The sequence below is a fragment of the Micrasema longulum genome, unplaced genomic scaffold (assembly GCF_059751315.1).
Source record: "Micrasema longulum isolate JH-2025_06_02 unplaced genomic scaffold, ASM5975131v1 h1tg000140l, whole genome shotgun sequence".
NCBI lineage: Eukaryota > Metazoa > Arthropoda > Insecta > Trichoptera > Brachycentridae > Micrasema > Micrasema longulum.
The window spans coordinates 1,251,460-1,274,769 of NW_028277346.1; the positions used below are offsets into that span (position 1 = coordinate 1,251,460).

Consider the following 23,310-nt stretch of genomic DNA (forward strand, 5'->3'; position numbering starts at 1 on the left):
AGAGTCTTGAACGCACACAGTCGCTCAGTAGAAATTGCACGGCAAAGCATAATAGGGATATATCACGTTATTGAATTAAAGTGACAGGGGTCTATGTAATACTAAAGAGTAAAAAAAAAATTAAAAATCAATTTTATTATTTTTATTTTTTATTTATAAATTTCATAAAAAGTACATGTTTTTTGTAAAATTCTAAACATATCTACCTTCACACATCTAGTAACTGTTATCACTGTAACTCCAAAAAAAGAGACAAAATATTGTGCTTAGAGAGTGACTTACACTGTTTTAGTTGTTTATTTATAAGAATTTATATAATTTTAAATACGAGTACATGAAAAGAAAAAAAAACATAGGATATATAAAGAAAAAACAATAATACATTCATACTAATTAAAATTAAAGGTTGTTTTTACACGAGTTCAAAAAATTTCTTTAGATTAACTTTAATTTTATTTACTGAATGTTATTTTTAATAGTTTTTTAACATTAAGAAGATTATTATATTTTTTTACACCTTTGAAGACAAAGCTATTTTGACCATGACTTGTGTGGAATTTAGGAATTTTAATACTATGTTGGTATCTGAGTGACTTATTCATTTCAAATTCTTTTACTTTTTCTTTTTTATATATTTGTAAAATAGAATTTATTTTATAAAGAGTGTCTACTGTATGAACCTTAAATATTTTATATAGACTTTCCGTATTGAATGCTGGGGGTTTCTTTAAAATTACTTCAATAATTAATCTTTGTACTATTTTGTAATTGGTGGCATATCATGCTTAAATTTTTAATTTTTAATTTCCGCAAAAACGGTCATTGCATTAGCCACGCCCTTAATACGTCACGATTCATGTTTATTTTGAACTTTGTTTGAAACCGTTAATTTTTTTATAGAACATCGTCACGAATCTTGACGTCACAATTATCAATGCCCAACATGTCGCATTTTTAAAGGGACATATTTTTTAATAATTTATTTTTTAATGTTTTGTATGAAAACATTTCTCCACTTTTTTTTTCTCTACGATTTGGATAATATAATAAATTTTTCTAAATCAATTTCATTTATTTTTATCAGCATTCGTAGTATGTCATATTTCTCTATTGGTTCTCGGTTTCTCGGATGGCATGTTAAAATTAACGGCAAGCTACCTCCAAAACAGAAACCAATACATCTCCTACGTTCTATTCGCGTCAGAGTGTTTCCATACTTTCTCGGGAGTCCCGCAAGGCTCTAACCTGAGCCCATTATTGTTCTCAATTTTCATTAATAATATTAAAAATGTAATTTAGAACTCGCGTTTTATGTTGTTTGCGGATGACTTAAAACTATTCTTAAAAGTGATAACTTCTGACGATTTTCGTCTTCTCCAAGCGGAAATAACTAATATATCTGAATGGGGAAGGCGAAACAAACTTAGGTTTAATGTTGCTAAGTGTTCGGTCACGTCCTTCACTAGGACCCAAAAAACTCTTTTTTTTCGCTACAAAATGAATGACCAGAATCTGAAACGAACATCGAATGTTAAGGATCTGGGCGTTAGATTTGTGAGCACTCTGACATTTCATGAACACATAGAGACAATCAGTGGTAATGCATTGAAGATGTTAGGATTTGTTCTGCGTACTGCCAGGGTTTTCGAAAACACCCGCGTACTGAGAACTCTTTACAACTCCGTGGTGCGAAGTAGACTCGAGAGTGGCTCGATGATTTGGGGGCCACATGAACTGAAGTACTCTCTTATGTCAGAGAAAATCCAAAAGAAGTTTCTAAGATATCTCTACATGAGAGTGCGGGTATTATCCTCGGCTCTACCCGACCGAGTTTCTCCAGGGTACGCTTGACTACAACAGTTTAGAGACTAGAAGGAATGTGTATTTGACTACACATTTTTATCGATTGTTGCTCGGTGTGATCGATAATTCTGAAATTATGATGAGCATTGGTTTGTATGTTCCTGATAATTACGTAAGACAGCGTCAGCATAGATTGTTTCATATTCCGATATTCAGGACCAACCTGCCTATGGTTTTGCCTGTTGGAAAGGCTACCGCTATGCTGAACAATATCGCTCTGGATATTGATCTGTTTCATGTATCCGAAGGGGTTTTCCAGAGCAGGATTCTCCGACTACTTTGACATGAGTCTCTTTTGTGTATTTCTTCTTCTTTTTTATAATATGTACGTATTGAATGTATTTTTGTAATGTATATGTTATATTTAAAATAAATTAATTGAATTAAATTGAATCGACTTGAATTGAATTAGAAACATATACGGTATACCAATGGAAACGCATGTCAGACATTTACAAACTTACTGACTTTCTCCCATTTTTGGTCATACCGTATTGTGATATTGCAAAAACGGTGCTTCAAGGTGTAAATAAAGACTCTCACTAATATTGGCTATACTTTCAATTGTGACGTCCACCAGTATAATACGCGACAGAGTCAAAATATTCACGTACCTGGATCACGCACGACAAGGTATGGTCTAAGGTCTCTGCTGTACCTCGCTTGTAGTGAGTACAACGGGCTACCGGGGTCCTTAAGAACGCCAAAATATAACTATATTAATTTTTTTTAAATATTACTTGAGGAGGTACGTGGAAGGTGAAGTTTAGTTTTAAGTTCTTCATTTTCCTCGGATATTTCTTTCTTGCCATATGCAAATGTTTAATATTAACTTTTATTATGAATTGTTTTAATGTCTTTGTATTTTATACTTGCTTGCTATCTTATTTCAGTTTTACGTACATATTATTACTTGTGTTTACATTATTATTATTACCATACCTTTATGTAAATATTATTCTGTCCCAAAATGAGTTTGTTATAACTCCTGGAAGTACAAAAATAAAATCTGTATGATTTAATAAAAAATTAAAAAAATAAGATTATAGCCGCCAGCAAATCGGCTGATCCGATCCGATTATTATTTTTTTTTATTTTATATTTATTAATCATATAACACAAAGTATTTGACCTCGGTATCGATATGATAAATTAATAAATTTAGCTTGAAAGTCATATTTACCCATTTCTTTAAATAGAATACGTTGAAAGTATAATTCGTTAAATTACATTCCCAGGAGTTACAACAACTTAATTCGGAACACAAATAATATTAACATTTAGAAAATAACACATATTTATTTATTTATTTTATTAACATAAACTTTACAAATATTTATAATATTAACATATTTGGCTTAATATTTTCTTTTTTTTTTCAAAAACATAAATATTAAAAACAAGATTTAAAAATATAAAAAAAAATCACACCAAAAATTATACAAGATTTATATTTTAAAAAATAACCTAAAAATTATACAGCATATTCAGTAGGAAGTTTAAATAATAAAACATTCTACAGTAAAACAACAAGAACATCATAAGTACTGTTTCACACAGCTAGGCAAAGTGAACAAATAATTGTATATGAAATGCATGAATAAATAAATATAATTACCATTCACCATCTTTGAAAAAGTTCAAAAGGTTTGTTCTATAGGAACAATACCCTACACTAAATATATCAGATACGTGGGAATAACTATTGCCGAGTTCATGAAGTCTATTTAATACTGCATTACAAGTATACACTGTCCGTGAATTGTTGCTACAAAACGGTGGCACCTGTCTAGTCATTCTTCCAGACACCCTGAAGTTGATGAGAGATAACAGTTATGGGCAATCCCATATTGAATTTACAATTTTGAATAAATTTAAAAGGTCTATAATTTTTTTTCTATCGTTAAGTTTTAACAAATTTAATGTTTTTAGTAAAAAATCGTAATTTAAAAATTCATGACTAATTCTAAGTTTAAAATTTACATACCGTAAGAATTGTTTTTGGACTCTTTCAAGAGAATTTTGGTGACAGTTGTAGTAAGGAGTCCATATATTGAGAACAACAAAGAAACAAAGCAAGTTTAGCACCTTTATAACTAAATATAGCACAACAATAAATACGCCTAAAACCTTTTCTTACACAAGCAGAGTAATATATATATATATATAAAAACACTTTTAAGAATAAAAAAAGTAGTGAATCTACTAAGGGAGATAAGGTCATTAACATCATATGCCATGCAGATGATGCTGCCATAGTGATGATGAGAACATATCCATCTCAGTTAGTAAACATCTGGATGCCTAAGAAATGTCGTATAGTACAATGAACACATGATTATTGGAAACATAATTTGGATATACAAAACGTGTGTCAGACCAAATCATGGTGTATACAACAGAGGCGAGGATAGAAAGAAAATAAAAAATACGAAAAACCAAATAGAAAAACTAAATAGAAAAACCAAATAAATGTTCAGAACGTCAGAGATGAAAGTACTAAAGGTAATCGCAGGGAAACCCAAAAGAGGCAGAATCTAGAGTCAAGAAGTTAGAGGGATTTGCGATACCCATTGCATAGTAAATGGATTATGGAGAGATTACGTCAATAATTTCATTAATGAACAGCTCCAAAATCCCCAAATTAAATTATAAATAAAAAATTGATCCATACATCATACATCGTTTTCCCACTCATTCGCACGAGGGATCGCATTTCGACAGCATTTAGTTGAATCATGTAGAAATGATATTTTTTTATATTATTTCTATAATTACTGAACTTCGATGCCAATTCCCGCCACCAGCGCTTCCAGGGGTGGTGTGACATATATTCTCCCCAGTGGGAGTGGTTTCGCGACCCCTGGGCGCCCTTCCCCCTCCCGAAGACCCAGCCCCAGCCCTCACGAACCGCCGCCGTTCCCCGGGTTCCTTCAGTACGCAAAACGGAGTGACCGCGGGAGTATCGCTAAACAAGTTCCGGTAAAATTTTATTTAAACAAATATTATTTTAACCACAAAAAATTCGCCGAACTCTCGCGAAACACGCCCGGAAATAAAACCATTTATATTATTTGCTTTTTTTATTTTATGATTTTTGCGTATCCTTTTTTACACTTTTAATCGCACTATTTATTTCATCATCACCACCATCGCGTTGTCCGCGCCCAATAATTTGATTTTTTGCACCACTACAGCCCAGAAGGCACGATCACAGTGGTGAAGTACAGCACAGAGCACTCAGAATTAAGAAAACTCGCATTTTATTTGTGTTCTCACCGGGAATCGAACCCTGGACCTTGCGTGAGTGAGACAAGGGTCTTAACCACTTCAACACGGAGACCGCGTGATCGTACTTTTACACACACTTTTTTTTATCCACTTTCCATTATGTTATATCCCAACTCAACACAGGGCTCTTGGCCTCATAGAGTTAGTGATACATTTAAATATATATATATTTTTATATATATATATATATATATATATATGAGGGTATTAGCAGCAAACTTAGAAATCTCCATTGAAGAAGTTACTGAGATATTTGCGAAAAACTTTGGAAAAAGAATTGTGAGATTTGTAATTATGCTTCACCAACTCAAAGGAGAATGCTTAGTTTGCGGTGTCAAGTTGCATAATTGAAATCTGTATTTGCATGATTTAGAGACGGTTTTGAATTACGCTATTATTTAGGTAGGTGGGTTTTTAGGTATGGTTTATTTTGGCATCATTAAATAATTTTTCTTTATTGGTGGAGATTTCTAAGTTTGCTTTTAATACCCTCATGTATTTGTATGAATAAATAAATAAAACATAATTTTTACAGTCCAAAATACAGAATACATTTCGTCGGAATCGTACAACAACGACGCATGTGATTTTATTAAAATTTACCTGAGAGCTCTTTAAATTATTTTTTGACGCTTTATGTCAAATTGAAAAGAGTCACCAATCGAAAATGGACTTTTTTCAGTAGAGCCAATCAAAGTTGTTAACATGAGATTTTACTTTTTTTTTACTAATCTTACTTTTTATATTTAGGTTTTTAATATCCTTAGAAGCGTTTTTTAAAACTTTATCTCTCTAATTATGTAGTTTTGTGCCAGCTATTACCCATAAAGCTCTGAAGTTAGCCAACAAAACGCGAAATGCCAAAAGGGCTGTTGTGCGATTTGGGTAATTTATAATGAGTCGAATAGAGTCTTTTTCTTATAGAAAAATATGAGCAATTTAAATCCGATTTTTGCAATAAAACGAAATTTCGGGGTTTTCGATTTGTGGCCCTTTAAAATTTATGCAGTCAATGTCGCATTTTTCGCACATTCGTCGTTGTTCTATGATGCCGACGATTTATGTATAACGTAAAAAATACCTACATCTGTAATCTATCGGAACCCGGAACCTCCCATGCGTGAGTCGGGTGTCTAAGCCATTACACAACGGAGGTCGCCAATGGAGCATAGGTCGCTGCGATTGCGATCCATCGCAGGATGTCTAGACCGTTTTTTTGTTACGTGCCGAAAGAAAGGTGACTCAGTATAAAAACACGTTTTACAATATATTTTCATTTTGCAACTTTTGTGTGGTAGGCAAATGCGCTGATCACATAACCTCGGGGCGCACAAATTGATCTACTTGATTTAAATTTATTTCAACAGAGAGAGAAAACATTTTTGAGAAGGAAATATGGACGTCTAGGCATTTACAGGGCTTATGACCTGTCATTAGCTGGTTTAAGTGGCCACTATACACACTGTGCAACATTCACCATTCTGCCCATGTTTAAACATCCACATTTCCTCAACTCTTCCATCTGTTTACTTTTGTGAAGTAAAGGAGCTGAAACATTTATTATGCGGGTGAGGTTCATCCGGCTGAACCAAATCCATATTCCATATTCCCTTCTCAATAATGTTTTCCCTCTCTGTTGAAATAAATTAAAATATGAATAATTCCCGAGGGAGGAAATCCAGCCAGTCTGCAAGCATTTGGACATACTCAAACATTGTTGAATTATAAGAATTGCCATATTTTTTTTTTTCAAGTTGGGATATGTTCGCCTAGTGGTACAGTGGCTGGCGCGTTGTCTACCAATCGTGAGGTCCCGGGTTCGATTCCTGGCAAGGGGGACGTGAAATATTGATAGAAAAAAGTAATTTTACACTGTGGCTGGTCTGGCCATTTTATTCTCATTTAAAAGCCGGTCGAGATCAACCTATGCTAAAACGGATGTTGATTTTCAAATGATTATTCCTTTATAAAGTATAAGCTTTTACCTGGGGCTTCGCTTGCGTGATAGTTTTGTCGTTTAGCAATAAGAATTTTGCAAATATTATTAAATGTTTTTTATAATAAAAAGTATCCTGTATCGATTGCCCGTACTCCAAATACCACTTTGCAAAAAAACCGACGATCCGTTAGTGCATGGCGACATAACATCGTTATTCTGCTTTAATATTAATTCATTTTTCCACTAAGTATTTTCGCTAGGTAGTAAATATTTCAAAAAATCACGTTGGTCGGTCGCTCCGTTGCGACGTGGAAAAAGAATTCATTTTTCCACTAAGAAGCTTCCTGGGGGAATGAGATGTTTTTTTCGGGATAAAAAGTGGCCTTTGACTATTCTGACGCAAAAAACCTCCTGTATCGGTTGTTCCGTTGTGACGTGAAGGAAACACAAACGAACAGATAAACACACTTTATAGGATTTATAATATTTGTATAGATTTCCTTTTATCGTCTATAAATCAAAAGATTGTAAAAGCTCCACATATTACTAATAATATTTTGAGTTTTCCTAAATTTTTGTACGCAAAGACTGGATTCAACCACCCAAGCTACATTAACATATTACAACAGAGATGAAGAACATTTCTGAGAAAGGAATATAAATATCATTTCATCCTTATTCATTAAAATATTTTATTTGTTTTAGGACGATTTTAACTCAGTTAAAATTTGATTTTCGAGAGTAAAATATTAAAGGTATTTATTTTAATTATCTTACACACTAAAAACATTTTAATATTAGAATCGTTAGATTTTTATTTATTTATTTTTGCTTTTTTAGCTGTGTTTTGATTTGCCTTAACCACCATTGTGACACTTTTAATATTCCATCTTTAGCCGACTTCATGGTTGTTGATTATCAAATTAAAAATAAATATTTATTTAAAAATAGTTGAATCAAGGAATGACCGCTAAGTTTAGTTGGGACCACTTTGTTAATTATTGTAAAACATTTGCAGACAATCTTCAACTGGTAATTTTTTATTTATTCATTAAAAATGTATTTAGAATAAGTTTTTCATGTATTTTAGTAAAAAAATAATCAAATTCAGGGACAAATGTCATAAATTTAAGTAAACTTTTTCAACAATAGATGTCGCTAGTGTTTCCATACATTCATTATCTTATGTAAACCAACACGCATGGAAAAGTAATGCTTTGCACGCACGTCGATTATTTAAACTTCAAAAGACAATTTTCAATCAACATATCAATATTATATTACATTTGTCTCTGAATCTGTGAAAAAGGAACATTTTTAACAATGTATATCGTATGACCTGTTATATATATATTTTTTTTTAAATAAAAAAGAAATATTTGCTTTCTCATAATTTACGCAAATATTTAATTTTTAGGGCCATTTTCAACGAGTTGTAAATAACTCACTATTAGAAAATGGGAATCAAGTTGGGGTAGATTGGGATTCGAACCACGGACCTTCGACCCGTGAGTCCGAGACACTAGCCACGGGACCACAACCCGATTCTAAATTACCCGATATATTTTTTAATAAAATGTTTATGGGATGATTTTTGAGATTTGTCATTTTTATTTTTTTTAAATACACTAAACGCTGACTGAATGATTTTACGTCTGTCATTGACATCAAGGAATAAAAAGTAAAAAAAATATGTTTGCAACATAAATTGATGTTAGAACAAATCTTTTTACTGAGCAATCAATGTTACATCGGTTCTTGACATAGTAAATTAGGGAGAAAAATAACATATTAAGGTTATGGTTATAACATAAATTAACGTTTTCACAAAATATCTTACTCAAAAATGCCACATATATCTCTGGCTCCGAGAAGAAATAGTTGCAGCATAAATTAATGTTAGCACAAACCTTATAATTGAGAAATGTAATATATGCCCTTGGTATTTGTGTTGGAGAGAAAAGCAAAACATTGAGGCCATTATTGTGACATAAATTAATGTTACCACAAAATATCTAACTGAAAAATATCACAAACCGTATCATTAAAAGAGTTAGATCTGCCCTCGAAGTTTATACTAGGGAGAAAAGTAACATAAATCTCACGGTTGTAACATAAAATAATGCAACCACAAAAAAAAATACTGAAAAATGTTACGTCGATCCTTGACTTCGGGGAGAAAATTAATACCTCAATATCATGGTTGAAACATAAATTAATGTTAGGGCAAACCTTCTTATTAAACAATGTTACATCTGTCCTTGGCCTTAATGTTGGAAAGAAAAGTAACACTTAAATATCTTGGTTGTAACATAAATAAATGTTACCCTAAAATATCTAAATGATGAAATTAATGTCATATCTGTCCCTTTCTTTGGGGAGAAAATTAATGCCTTGATGTCAGGGTTACAATATAAATTAATGTTCTCAAAAATCTTCTCACTAAAAATTGTCACCCGTTTTTGACATTTATATTGGGGAGAAAAATAACACATTATTGTCATGGTTGTAACATAAATAAATGCTACCACAAAATTTCTAACTAAAAAATGTCACAACTGTTTCTGACTCTCGGGGAGAAAAATAACACCGCAATGTCTATGGTTGCAATATAAATTATATTCATGAAAGCATAAAACCTTTTTATCGATAAATATTACTTATGTCTTTAATCTTTATATAAGAAAGAAAAATAACACATTTATGTCACGGTTGTAACATAAATAAATGCTATCATAAAACATTTTACTCATAAATTTAATGTCACATGTGTCTCTGACTTCAGAGAGAAAAAAAATACCTCAGTATTATAGTTGCAACATAAATTAATGTTAGCAAAAACCTTCTTATGTAGAAATGTTTTCTTGGTTTTTATGTTGGAAACAAAAATATCATATTATTCTCACAGTTGTGACATAAGTTAATGCTACCATAAAATAATGTCATGGTTGCAATTAATGTAAATTAATGTTAGCACAAACCTGGAACACTGAGAAATTCCCACATATGTTCCTGGCCTTTATATTGGGAAGAAAAGTGACACATTAATGTCACGGTTGCAACATAAATTAATCACAAAATATCTAACCGAAAAATGTCACATCTGTCCAAGTTACTGGAGCGTATTAAGGATTACCTCAAAGGAACCGGATTGTGGTCTGATGGTTTAAGGTTAAAATTTTACTAATGTAATTTCCATTTGGAAATGGTTTATAAACTGAAAAATAGGTGCCTAAACGTTCACGGTCACTCAATATGTATGGCCTTTTTTAGATGATCCCGTATAGGTTTGTCTCTTCCGACGTGTATCATTGCAAAAGCCACATTCAGGGTTAACTATATATTTATTCTAACCTATTACAACAGAGATGAAGAACATTTAAGAGAAGGTAATATAGAAGTCTAGGCATCTACAGGGCTTATGACCTGTCAATGGCTGGTTTAAGTGGCCACTTTACACACTGCGTAACATTCACCATTCTGCCCATATTTGAGCACCTAATATCCTTAATTTCTTTCATCTGTTAAATATTTCTAGTGTACAAAAACGTAGAACTAATATTGACTCCATATATATGTTCGGCATACTAAATGGTACAATCGATGTTCCATCATTACTGGGACACGTAAAATTCAATATTCCGACTCGTAGATTGAGAAACAATGAAGTACTGTTTATCGATCAGCATAGAACAAACTATGGCCTAAATTCTCCAATGACCCGCCTTTGTCGTATTGTTAACTCAAGACAGGATTTGAACTTTCTTGGTTTAAGTTTACAACGATTTAAACGAGCACTAAATAAATAGTCCAGATCTTGTCTCGATGTCCCTTATGTTTGTCAATGCTTCTTTCTTTTTTTAAAATGTTTTAAACTATTCTTTTATCGTAATATTTAAACCTTATAAATTGTATACATGGACAATGTCCGTTAATAAATAAATAAAATAAAATAAATAAAATAAAATCTGTTGATGTTTGTGAAGTTAAAGAGCTGAAAGAGCTGAACCTTCTATATTACCTTCTCTTAAATGTTCTTCATCTCTGTTGTAATATGTTAATATAAACAGCTCCCCAGGGAGTTGAATCCAGTTCCTGTCTACAAAAATTTGGACAAACTCAAAATATTGTATATATTTATTCGATATTAAGAATAGACTGGCAGTAGATTCTTCAATTGTATTTAATTTAGTTTATCGTTGTACGATTTTGTACGATGTTCTTCTTGTACGACATCTTCTCAGTACTTTTTTACGGTGTCGAAACGTGGACGCTCACCCAAGCCATTTTAAATAAGACCAAACTCTTTGAAATGTGGTGCTACAGGAGAATATTAAAATATCCCAGGTGAACAGAGTCCGAACCGATGAAGTTCTCCGAGGGATAAAAAAAGATAAAAAGGTACTGAAGACCATAAAGAAAAGAAACGAGTACTTTGGACATGTGGAGGCGAAAAATATAACATTTTACAAGTTATTCTCCAGATAAGGATTTTTCATTTCATTTATTTATTCAGATATTTAGAACATTACAGAAAAAAGACCCAATTCATTCTAAATACAATAATAGATCACAAATTACAGTAGATAGTTATGTTATTAAAATAATATAACAAAATGTAAAAAGAAAAATTAAATGTTAGAAAGTGCTTTCCTAAGGGAAGGCCCACTGTCGTGAAATATGTCGACATCCGAGGCGATGCGATTAAGTAGCAAGATTGCTCTACCAACCGGCATAACCATTGGCAGGTTGGTTCTGCATCGCGGTAGGTAAAACAATCGATGCTGTCTTTGTCGAAGATAGTTATCAGGTACGAACAGACCTACATCCATCAGAATTTCTGAGTTATGTATGCGACCACCGATCACCTGGAAAAAGTGAACACCCAAATGAACGTCCCTCCTCCTCCATAATGACTGATAGCCTAGCATTCCCAGTAAAAAGTCGGTTGGGAAGAGCCAAGGATAATATCCACACTCTTTTAGGTACAGATAGCGCAGAAATTTTTTCTGCACTCTCTCCACCATCAAAGAGTATCGAGTCTCATGTGGCGACCAAATAATGGAACTAAACTCCAAACGACTTCTTACCAAGGAATTATACAATGTCCTCATAATCTGAGTGTTAGAAAAGATCTTGGCATTTCTAAGAACAAAACCAAGCATTTTAAGGGAGTCATTACATAGATTAACAATATGAAGATTAAAAGATAACTGATTGAAGGAAGATGCAGTGCAGTTTGAAAGCGCGTTTCTTGGCTAAAAAACTTACGTGACTGGTTCCATTGCTGCACTAAGTCCTTGTTCAGGGCAGCTGCCTGCAAAGTGAGAATTGCTTCTATGATTTCTAACTTCTATCAGGAGAGGAAAGATAAGAAGGAAAAGAAGAATAAACTGTATTTACAATACAATAGTTTACCCTAAACAAGTAAGTTTGTTTAGTTTATTTACGCAACAGAAACCAAAACGCCTGAACGACTGCAACTCATACGAGAATTCCCAATTAAGACCATTCATATTAATGAAAATTGAAATAGTTGGGTAATTACAAAATACTAAAATATTCAATATTATGTATCTTTTTTGGGTAATACCGTGTATGTTGGATTTGATCCGACGTTTCGGCTACCATTGCAGGAGCCATCTTCAGGGAAAACTGTGTGTTTTATAAAGAAATGTATGTGTTCATGTACTAGTAATTTGTACCGTGTCACAGTCAGCAGTAGGCACATTTCTAGTTTTGTAGGAAAGAATAATTATGTTTATGTACTAGTAATTTGTACTGTGTCGCAGCCGGCAGTAAGCACATATCTATTCGTTTTTGTCATATGTAGTGCTGGGAACCATGTTGAATTTAATTTAAGCCCGTCGTCATTGTTTATATTATCTGGATGTCTGTGTATTTCAATTGCCTCTTTTATTATTCGTGCACTATAATTACTAGGTTTATGTAGAATTTTTGGTTCAAAAGCGAAAAAATGTCCTGTGTCTATAAAGTGTTCCCCTATTGCTGATTTGTCTGGATGCCCAAGTTTATAAAACATTTCTTTTTAAAACACACAGTTTTCCCTGAAGATGGCTCCTGCAATGGTAGCCGAAACGTCGGATCAAATCCAACATACACGGTATTACCCAAAAAAAATACATAATATTGATAACAGTGACCGTGAAAACCTTCGCACCTATTTAACTAAAATATTCGTTTGTTTGTATTGGTACATTAATTAATGAATTATTACGAACGATCCACTAAAAAAATGACACATCTGTCCTTGACTCTCAAAAGCATGGTTGTACCATAAATTAACGTTTTAAAAAATAATTTAATCAAAAACATACAATATTTGCGTTTTTACGATTAACCCAAATATTTCAACCTTGGGGTCATTTTAAACTAGTTGTAAATAACTGACAGTGGCAATTTTGACCAACCAATGACAGGTAACAAGCCTTTAAAATGCCTAGTCTTCCATATTCTCTTCTTAAAAATCTTTTCCCTGTTGCAATGCATTTAGAAATTAATGTGGTTTTAAAATATTTTTAAAAAAAAGTGCATCCATGAAAAAAGTATGAAAATGTGAAAAAAACTGAATGGGAGTTTTTTTAATACGTTTTAAAAATATATATTAATAGGTACTTGAATGAGTTCTGGCTGTTTCCCAATACATGGTGTTATCTTAGCTTTTTTAAATTATATAATTCTACAGCCAGCTTCATCGTAAAGCTCCACCGTGAGGCGTGAATAGACAGTATGTTATTCCGCCAAAGACTAAACAGCGTGTTTTTTCGTAGCATTAAACAAGTCGAATTTTGTATTAAAAAAAGAGTATTTGCGGGGAATTTTGCTGCAATACTTTTTTTTATTTGCATCTGAATTACGTGGAATTGTGGCAACCATGCTCTGTCGGAAACAACATGCAGAGATTGGTTTCAAAGTCTTCAAAAAAATGATTTTTATGTTGAAGGTAAAGAATGCTCTTGCGCACCAAAAAAGTTTGAAGACGAAGAATTGGAAGCATCATCGATAATCAGACGCAAAACGAACTTGTAGAATCACCAGGGGTTGATCACACAACAGTTTAGTCCAGTCCAATGAGGAAATTCAGCCCTACGGGAAATTGGATACAAAAAATGTTTTCTTACGCGGGGTAAAAATTAGAGCATTAAATTGTACGGCGAAGTTTCTTGAAAATGTATAGAAAAAATAATAAAAAATATTTTGATAAAAACGCACTACTTTAAATGACGTCACTGGTTCATGTGAATCAACCTATGATCTAAGAGCTATGGAAGATTTCCGGTCTGCTTGTCGCTTCTGGACCAATGGGAAGAACTGAATGAGAATAAGCGGAAATGAACCTCTGACGTTACACGCGGAGTTATTTCAGAAATACAAAACTTTGAAAAATCCTAGCGCCGATAATACGATATATAAATTTTTTTTTTTAAATTTGACTTAGTTTAACAGTCTATTAACAAATATTTTTTTTTTTAAAAACCACTGAACTTCCTCACTGTGTTTTTACCAGGAAAGTTGTGGGAAAGTATATATATCTTCCACTCTATATTTTTTTTGGATGCTGAATCCGAATCTGAGGTTTACTTACAAAATTTCGTGACGAAGCTTTAAAAATGTATTTTTTTTTAAATCTAAAAATCACGTTTTTTGGCGGTTTTTTGCTTATAACTCGGAAAGTATCAACTTTTTATAAATAATTTTCTAAATTAAAATGGAAGTACACAAAATTTCCTACAATTTTATTCATTTTCTTCTTCTTTTCTACGTCCGATCCTAAGTGGAGCATGTGGACATCCCCAGTTGCCTCCAGGAGACCCTATAGCCAGCTAGCAATCTAGCCTCCTATCACGTCAATCCAGCGCCTCTTGGTTCCGCCGAATAAAGTCAAAAGATCGTTATCGACGGTCTTTCAGGATGACATGAGCCCGCAGGTTTAAAGAAGAGGCAACTTGGGTTTAGGTTCTCCTGAGGTATGCGCAGCACGTCTCCAAGCCAGGTCTACCACCTCATACTCAAGATGCTCGCTATAGGAGGCTGTTGCGTCTGTTCTCGGACTTCAATGTTAGTTATAAAATCGAACTACCTTATTCCTAACATTCTCCCCAAGCACTTACTCCTAAAACTCAGATGTTTGGTGTTCTGAGCTTTGGTAATGTGCCAAGATTCGCATCCGTATAGGAGTACTATCATTATGCAAGTGATGAATAATCGGCACTTTGTTTTGACAGAGTCTAAAATAGAGTTCCAGATAACACGAATCATGTTTTATGTTTTTTTCTCCGACGAACTGTTAGGGCTCAAGCGTAAAAAGTCACTTTTTCCGCTTTCCACTAGAGATTAGGTAAGCTGGCGGTCGGTAGCAGCACTCCGGGACAGGGGTGGCCAACTACATCACTGTGTACTTGCGTTCTAAGTCTCAAGACCCTTTGTATTAGGTGTTAGAGTCCAACGATAACACAGTTCAACAAGTTATGTTTACGCATAGTGTTAAAAATGGCTCTGTTAGCCTCTGTTGCCATCCTCATATTTGGATTCAGCACGCCGAAAAACATATAGAATGAAAGAAGTCAAAACGACCCGACAATTTTCTCTCGAGGGGCTCTTTTGAGCACAAATTGACTTTACCAGTAGCAAAACGTCTAAAAGCATTAGAAATTCAACAATGTTTTGAGGATGTCCAAATGTTTGAAGACAGGCTGGATTTCCTTCCTAGGGAGTTATTTAGATCTAAATTTGTTGCAACAGAGAGGGAAAACATTTTTAATAAGTAAATGTAGAAGTCTTGGCGTTTACAGGGCTTATGATCTGTCACTGTAGGTGTTATACCCTATGGTGGTACAAAAGATCAGTAATAAGACTTGATACGGTTGACTGAGGTTTATTATAAATACTTATTTTTACTGTGGTTAGAGAACAACTGTTTACGAAGAGAGACAAATCTAGAATGACTTGCCAAGCTGTGTGGGTATGCAGACCACTGTAGATATATTGTTGTTACCAACAATATACCTACATTCCTAATATTATTTATTTTATTTATTTTTTGCACCACAACAGGCCAAGAGGCCCAATTAGAATGGTGAATTACATCACAGAACACCCAGGCCTGAGAAAAATCACATTTTAATTTTTGTGTTCTCACCGGGAATCGAATCCGGAACCTTCCGTGCGTAAGTCAAAAGTCTTGACCACTTTGGTTCAACCGGACAAATCTCACCCGCATGATAAAGGTTTTAGCATCTTTACTTCACGAAAGTCAACAGATGGAAGAGTTGAGGAAATGTGGATGTTTAAACATGGGCAGAACGGTGAATGTTACACAGTGTGTAAAATGGCCATTTAAACTAGCCAAAGACAGGTTACAAGTCCTGTAAATGCCTAGACTTCCATGTTTCCTTCTCAAAAGTGTTTTCCGTTTCGGTTGCTACAAATTTTGCATAAAAAAATATTCAAAAGCAAGAACATTGTGTGCCGTACGAATTGAAGCCGAGAGATTTAGAACAAAAATAGCGAGAATTTATTAAATGGAAAAATAATCGATTGTTAGTCCCTAATTCAATCGATTATTTTTCTTGTCCGCCTCATGGTTTGAGTCAGCACGTTTGCCTACCATGCAAGAGATTTCGGCTTCAATTTTCGACATGGTTGACATGAAATAATTATTTCTAAAAGTTTTACACTAGAGATAAATATTTCGTAGTCCCTGAACCAGCTGAAGCCTAGTAATCATCCTAACTTTATTTTATTTTATTTATTTTATTTTAACATTTTAACATTAACGGCAAATATGCCTCTTACAAAAATTTATAATACGAACATATCTGGCTTAATATACTTAAAAATAAAAAAAAAATTTAAAAAATTCCTTTAACCTAAGATTTAAAAGAAAAATGAAACCTTAAAATTAAACAAGATTTATTAAAAAAAATTAACCTTAAAATTATACAACATATTCACTTGAAAGTTTGAACAATTCAATTCAATAAATGTAAAAAACAAATTAAATAATAAAATATTTTAAAGTAATATAACAAGAAAATCATAGATTCTGTTTCATACAGCTGGGCAAAGTGAACAAGAAATTGTATATATTATTAAATGCATAATTAAATAAATATAATTACCATTCACCATCTTTAAAAAAGTTCAAAAGGTTTGTTCTATAAGAACAATACCCTACACTAAGTATATCAGATACGGGGGAATAACTATTGCCGAGTTCATGAAGTCTATTTAATACGGCATTACAAGTATACACTGTCCGTGAATTGTTGCTACAAAACGGTGGCACTTGTCTAGTCATGTTTCCAGGCACCCTGAAGGTGATGAGAGATAATGGTTCAGGGCAATCCCATATTGAATTTACAATTTTGAATAAATTTAAAAGGTCTATAATTTTTTTTCTATATTTAAGTTTTAACAAATTTAATGTTTTTAGTTAAAAATCGTAATTTGAAAATTCATGACTGATTTTAAGTTTAAAATTTATATACCGTAAGAATTTTTTTGTCCTCTTTAAGAGCATTTTGGTGACAGTTGTAGTAAGGAGTCCATATATTGAGAACAACAAAGAAACAAAGCAAGTTTAGCACCTTTATAACTAAATATAGCACAACAATATATATGTCTAAAACCTTTTCTTACACAAGCAGAGTAATATGTATATAAAAAACACGTTTAAGAATTAAAAAAAGTAGTGAATCTACTAAGGGAGATAAGGTCATTAACATCTTCTAAGTTTAATTTTTTTCGGACTATTCAATTGATTGATTGATAACGATTTGAAAAGGATTTTTTACAGTTCCATGAATTTTTCGTTTTACCTTTTTGTTATTTTATATATATTTTTTTTATTCCAGACCGACAGAATGGCTGCTTTTGGTTCCGGGCCCTCGTCCAGTGGCTACCAGCTCTCGGCGAAGACAGGGCAGATGAAGTATGACGGTAAGAGACTATTTTTTATAATATTGATGTTTTTTGTTGATATTTCTTGATAAAACTCCATAGTTAATGATAATGATAAAATTTATAAATAAACTTATCAATGAAACTTCTTGGTTTAGTTTTACTTTTTATTATTTTGACCAACGAGCGCTTTCGCCTAAGTAGGCATCTTCAAGACTGGTGATTTGTTTACAACGTTTACAGCTTTTATACTATTCTTAACATATTTTGGAGATAAGATAGAACAATATTTTAACAGGGGACAGAAAACATAAATATTTACAACTAGTTTGCTATACAATTCATTTTTGGGAGTTTTTGGACCGAAAGGGATTAAGTTTTATTATTTAAAATGTGGGAAGAGAACACATGGCGAAATACAACAGTGTGGGGAATCTACATTTTAACAGATAAAGTTGGAAAATACTTTGGTTTTTTGACAGGGAAGTTTACATACCTATAAATGAAACATTTTAAGATTCATACTTAGTTAATACAGATAATTTCATTACATAATTTTAGTAGTAAATAATTAAATCAAACGGAGCTATATTAAATTAAAGGTTTAAGTAAAGGAGAGTTTACATAATAACATTTAGTTAATAAGTTTACATACCTAAAGATAAATGACGAAACATTTAAAATTCATAATTAGTTAAGACAGAGTTAATAAGTTTACATACCTATAGATGAATGACGAAACATTTTAAGATTCATACTTAGTTAATACAGATAATTTCATTACATAATTACATTTAATTAACAAGTTTACATACCTAAAGATGATTGACGGAATATTTTAAGATTAATACTTAGTTAATACATTAGTTTTTGAAATGAAGTTATCATTTTGATAGTTAATTTCATGTTAATTATATTATTTTAGTAGTAAATAGTTAAATCAAACGGAACTTTATTAAATTAATGGTTTAAGTAAGGGGGAGTTTGATAATTCCAATTGCTGGTTAATTATTACTGCATTAAGTTTAATTCTATTGATTTCTAATGATTCTAATTTATCTAGTTTTTTCCCTTTGTTTTCAAAATGTAGTAATTTAATATTATTTTCGCTGTCAAAAGTATGGTTAAGCGAGTTTAAATGTGTTGCAAAATTAGATTTGTCATTTTTTAATCTATAGGAGGCAATATGTTCTTTGAGTCTTGTTTTTATTGATCTGCCACTTTGACCTATATATATACCTTCACAATCATTGCACTTTAAAATATACACTCCATTCTTGTCTAAGGTTGAGATCTTATCTTTATTATTAACAAGGCATTGTCCCATTGTTTTTTTATTATACATAGCTACATTCATTTTATTTTTATTTTTTTTTTTTATTTTTTTTTTAATAATTTGTCAATGAGATTTTTTTCATAACCGTTATTGAATGCTATTATTTTTATAATGTTTATTTTATAATTTTCATTAGACATTGGTATATTAACTAATCTATGTATCATTGAATGAAAAACAAATCACCAGTCTTGAAGATGCCTACTTAGGCGAAAGCGCTCGTTGGTCAAAATAATAAAAAGTAAAACTAAACCAAGAAGTTTCATTGATAAGTTTATTTATAAATTTTATCATTATCATTGACTATTTTTTAATAATTATTTTTTATTTATAGATTTTATTTCAGAAATTATTTAGTATTTTACATAGAATATTATTTATTTTTAAAATAAGACTAATTACGGAATTTTACGGGTGGTATGACTTAAAACAGAAATGCGATCTCTCAGGCGAATGCGTCGGTAAGACTATATATAATATCGTCGCTTTTCAGGCAAAAGTCATCATCATATATAGATGTTGTCCCGCCCGAACGTTGGCCTGCTATTACCTTGGAATAAGACTTTTAGATAAGAAGGTACCTAGGTACTTGTTGATGAATGAAATCCAAAACTAAAAATTTTTGATATTCAAATACAGAATTTACGTAGGTACCTAGATACATGTTTATGGTTGAACTCCAAAACATAAAATAATTCATTTTCAATTGTGGAATTATTTTCGCAAATGCCAAACTCAGCTCTTCTCGCCGACAGGGGTGCACTTTATTCATAAATGCGATTATAAAAATGTATTGAATGTTATTATTTTCACATAGAAGCCGGATTTGTAGTCGATCGGTACAGATCGGTAGATACATACAGACGATCGTTAAGCATACCGTCTAGGTGATTTCCAAAAGTCATGCAAAATTCATGTTCAAGCGAGCATTTTTTGCTTGAATTGGGATTTATTGGAGTTTATAATCGCTTTGAAGTGAGTACTTTTTATTACAGAAGCCTATTTAAACTATATATGAGAACTATTTTTAATATCAATGACGTAAGGGATGCGGACTAATTGTTTGCGGTCATTCCATTGGCTTGTTTCGATCATATAATGTCGATATGACAAGTAGGTAGAACATACCGAGGTAAGATACAGAGAGTACAGATGTTAAGTATACCGTCTCGATATATATTTATTTATTTAACTTTTTGTACATAATGTTATTTGTACATTGGCGGGCTTATTGCCAAATGGCAATTTCTTCCAACCAACCATTAAAAAAAAAGTTTTATTTTTATAATTCAAGTTACAGAACATATTTAATAGAGAAAAAAAAAGATTAAAAAGTTAAAAATATATAAAAATAGAAATAAACGTATTTGTTTATAAATTACCTTAAATCAAAACTATTACTCAATGGGGAAAAGGAAAAAAGCGGAAAGAGGAAAAAGGAAAGAAGGAGAGATTAAGGAAGAGAAAGGAAATGTTTCTTCAGACGTGATTTAAACAGAGATAATGTAGTAACATCTTTGATGGTGGATGGGAGATGATTCCACAGTCGAGCCGCATGGACACTATATGAGTTAGAGAAGAAAGAGGAATTGTGTATGGGTATTAAGAGAGTGTCTTGAGAATGAGAACGAAGAGGTAAACCATGAACTGATAAGCGTTGAAATTTTTCACACAGGTATATAGGAGCGTTAGGACTATGAAGTACATTGAACAGAAGTGAGAGGGAGTGATAGTCTCTCCGCTGTACAGATGAAGATAGCGTTCATAATCGAGGTACAGAGCATCAGCATTAGAAGCTTTTGCAAATTAATTGTTAATCATGGTGGGAATCATAAGATGGGAAAACGAATTCCCTCGCGGATGGAGGGTAAGAAATAGCGGGTGGCGAAGCCCTAGGGCTTCTACGATATTATTAATCGGAGTGGGCTGTATTTTAATTTCAATGAAATAAGTCAATATCCTCGATATGCAGTGTCAACCGGTCAGAATCCCAACGAATGAGATGGACTAGAAATAGATGCCGTTATTATAAATAAATATTTCGTTTTTGGTGGAGATTTCTAAATCTGCTTCTACAACCCTCACATGTCTAATCTCCCCGCGAGCGAACTTTCTGGCTTTCGCGGAACGACAGCAGGACATGCTTTGCGCTTGGCTTTGTATTCTTGCTTGTCTCGACTGCATTCAAATTATTTACGAACTTACAGACCTTAGCGAAGCACTAGGGTTAGAACAATACCTTCTTTTGTTTTGTTTCCACTGTTTCACAATATCATTAATAGATGTCATATCGGTGTGAGCATGAATTGTGTTTTAGGCGACCGTCGCTAGGGGTGCTTTTAAAATCTGATTAATGATCTTAAAATGTGTCAAACGCATTTCTTTAATAAAATTTATATTTAATAAATTAATATTTTCGTGCATTTTGTGTTAAGATAAATCGTATCCGTTTTTTTCTCTAAGAATTATTTTTTTATATATTTATTAGGGGGTTCATGATAGACGCCGTGCAACTGGACTTTTCTTTCATGTAACGGATGATCAATATACGCTGCACTTGGCGTGATAATGTAGTACCCTATACACCACCTGGTGTAGAAAAGTACATGCTGACTATAAAGAAAGTTTAAGACATAACTTTTTATTTATTTTGTTTGTTTATTTAACTGTTTGTTCATAATGTTAATTGTACATTGGCGGGCTTATTGCCATATGACGATTTCTTCCACGCAACCAATAAAACAAAAGTTTAATTTTTAGAATTCAAGTTTATTTATTTATAACTTTTACATTGTTTGTATTCTTTTTTTATACAGAATAATGTTCCCTCACTGGAGTATCCCGTGCCGAGAGAAATATTTACAAAATGTTAACAATCCTACGATTAGCTATTTAACAAAGTAAAAATAATAATAACAATAAAAAAAAACGTGATTAATCCAATTAACCTAATTATCATTAACATAATATACAATAAAAAACTAAAATAATCATAAAAAACATAATTAATTTTTATAGACTAATTTAAAAAAATCATAAACAGTGCATACATTTTACCTATTTGACTTGATCCACTCATCGATCCGTGCGCAACCCACCTTCACTGTCCATTTCTTAATAGCAATTTTATATTGTGAGAACTTACTTATTGTCCTTATGGATAATGGAAGTAGATTGTACACTTTAACCGAGTAGTAGGCCAATCCTCTTTACCGAAGGTTGTATTTATTTATTTTTTGCAGCATCAGGGTGGAGTATCTAGTAACTCTCGTATTTGTAACGGAATGTAGAGAATAATGTGTACGTGCGTATATTAACAAAGCTTTTACATAAAGTTGTTTGGTAGATTAAACATTAAGATTTTCAAATATATCGAGGGAGCTAATTCTGATTGGGACTCTTAAGATAATTTTTATTTAAGCTTTTTTGCAACTTATATTCAATGGAAAATAAAAATAAAAAGCCAAAGATATACAAAAATATAAATAATTGTATTTGTATTACCTTTAGCAATGCTATTACTCAATTGAAAAAAATAATAAAGAGGAAAGAGAAAAGGAGGAGAGATTGAGAAAGAGAAAGGAGACGTTTCTTCAGACGTGATTTAAACAGAGATAATGTAGTAACATCTTTGATGGTGGATGGGAGATAATTCCACAGTCGAGCCGCATGAACACTATATGAGTTAGAGAAGAAATAGGAATTGTGGATGGGTATTAAGAGAGGGCCTTGAGAACTAAAACGAAGAGGTAAACCATGAACTGATAGGCGTTGAAATTTTTCACGCAGGTATATAGGAGCGTTAGGACTATGAAGTACATTGAACAGAAGTGAGAGGGAGCGAAAGTCTCTCCGCTGTCTAATTTGAGCCATTTCAGTTGCCTACGATAGTCAAAAATGTGGTCATATTTCCTAAGACCAAAAATGTACCTTATGCGTGTATTCTGAAGGCGTTCAA

General features: G+C 32.5%; 1 protein-coding gene across 1 annotated transcript in view; it reads left to right on the top strand.

Annotated features, from left to right (window-relative positions):
* The first annotated feature begins 4,797 nt into the window (after nucleotides 1-4,797).
* Nucleotides 4,798-23,310, top strand: part of Gad1 (glutamate decarboxylase) — a 122,122-nt gene continuing 103,609 nt past the window's right edge. Inside the window, exons 1-3 of the mRNA XM_088242485.1 lie at nucleotides 4,798-4,845; nucleotides 7,990-8,125; nucleotides 17,971-18,055. Coding sequence (XP_088098611.1) covers nucleotides 8,057-8,125; nucleotides 17,971-18,055 — 154 coding nt within the window. The 5' untranslated portion in view covers nucleotides 4,798-4,845; nucleotides 7,990-8,056. The remainder of the gene's footprint in view (nucleotides 4,846-7,989; nucleotides 8,126-17,970; nucleotides 18,056-23,310) is intronic.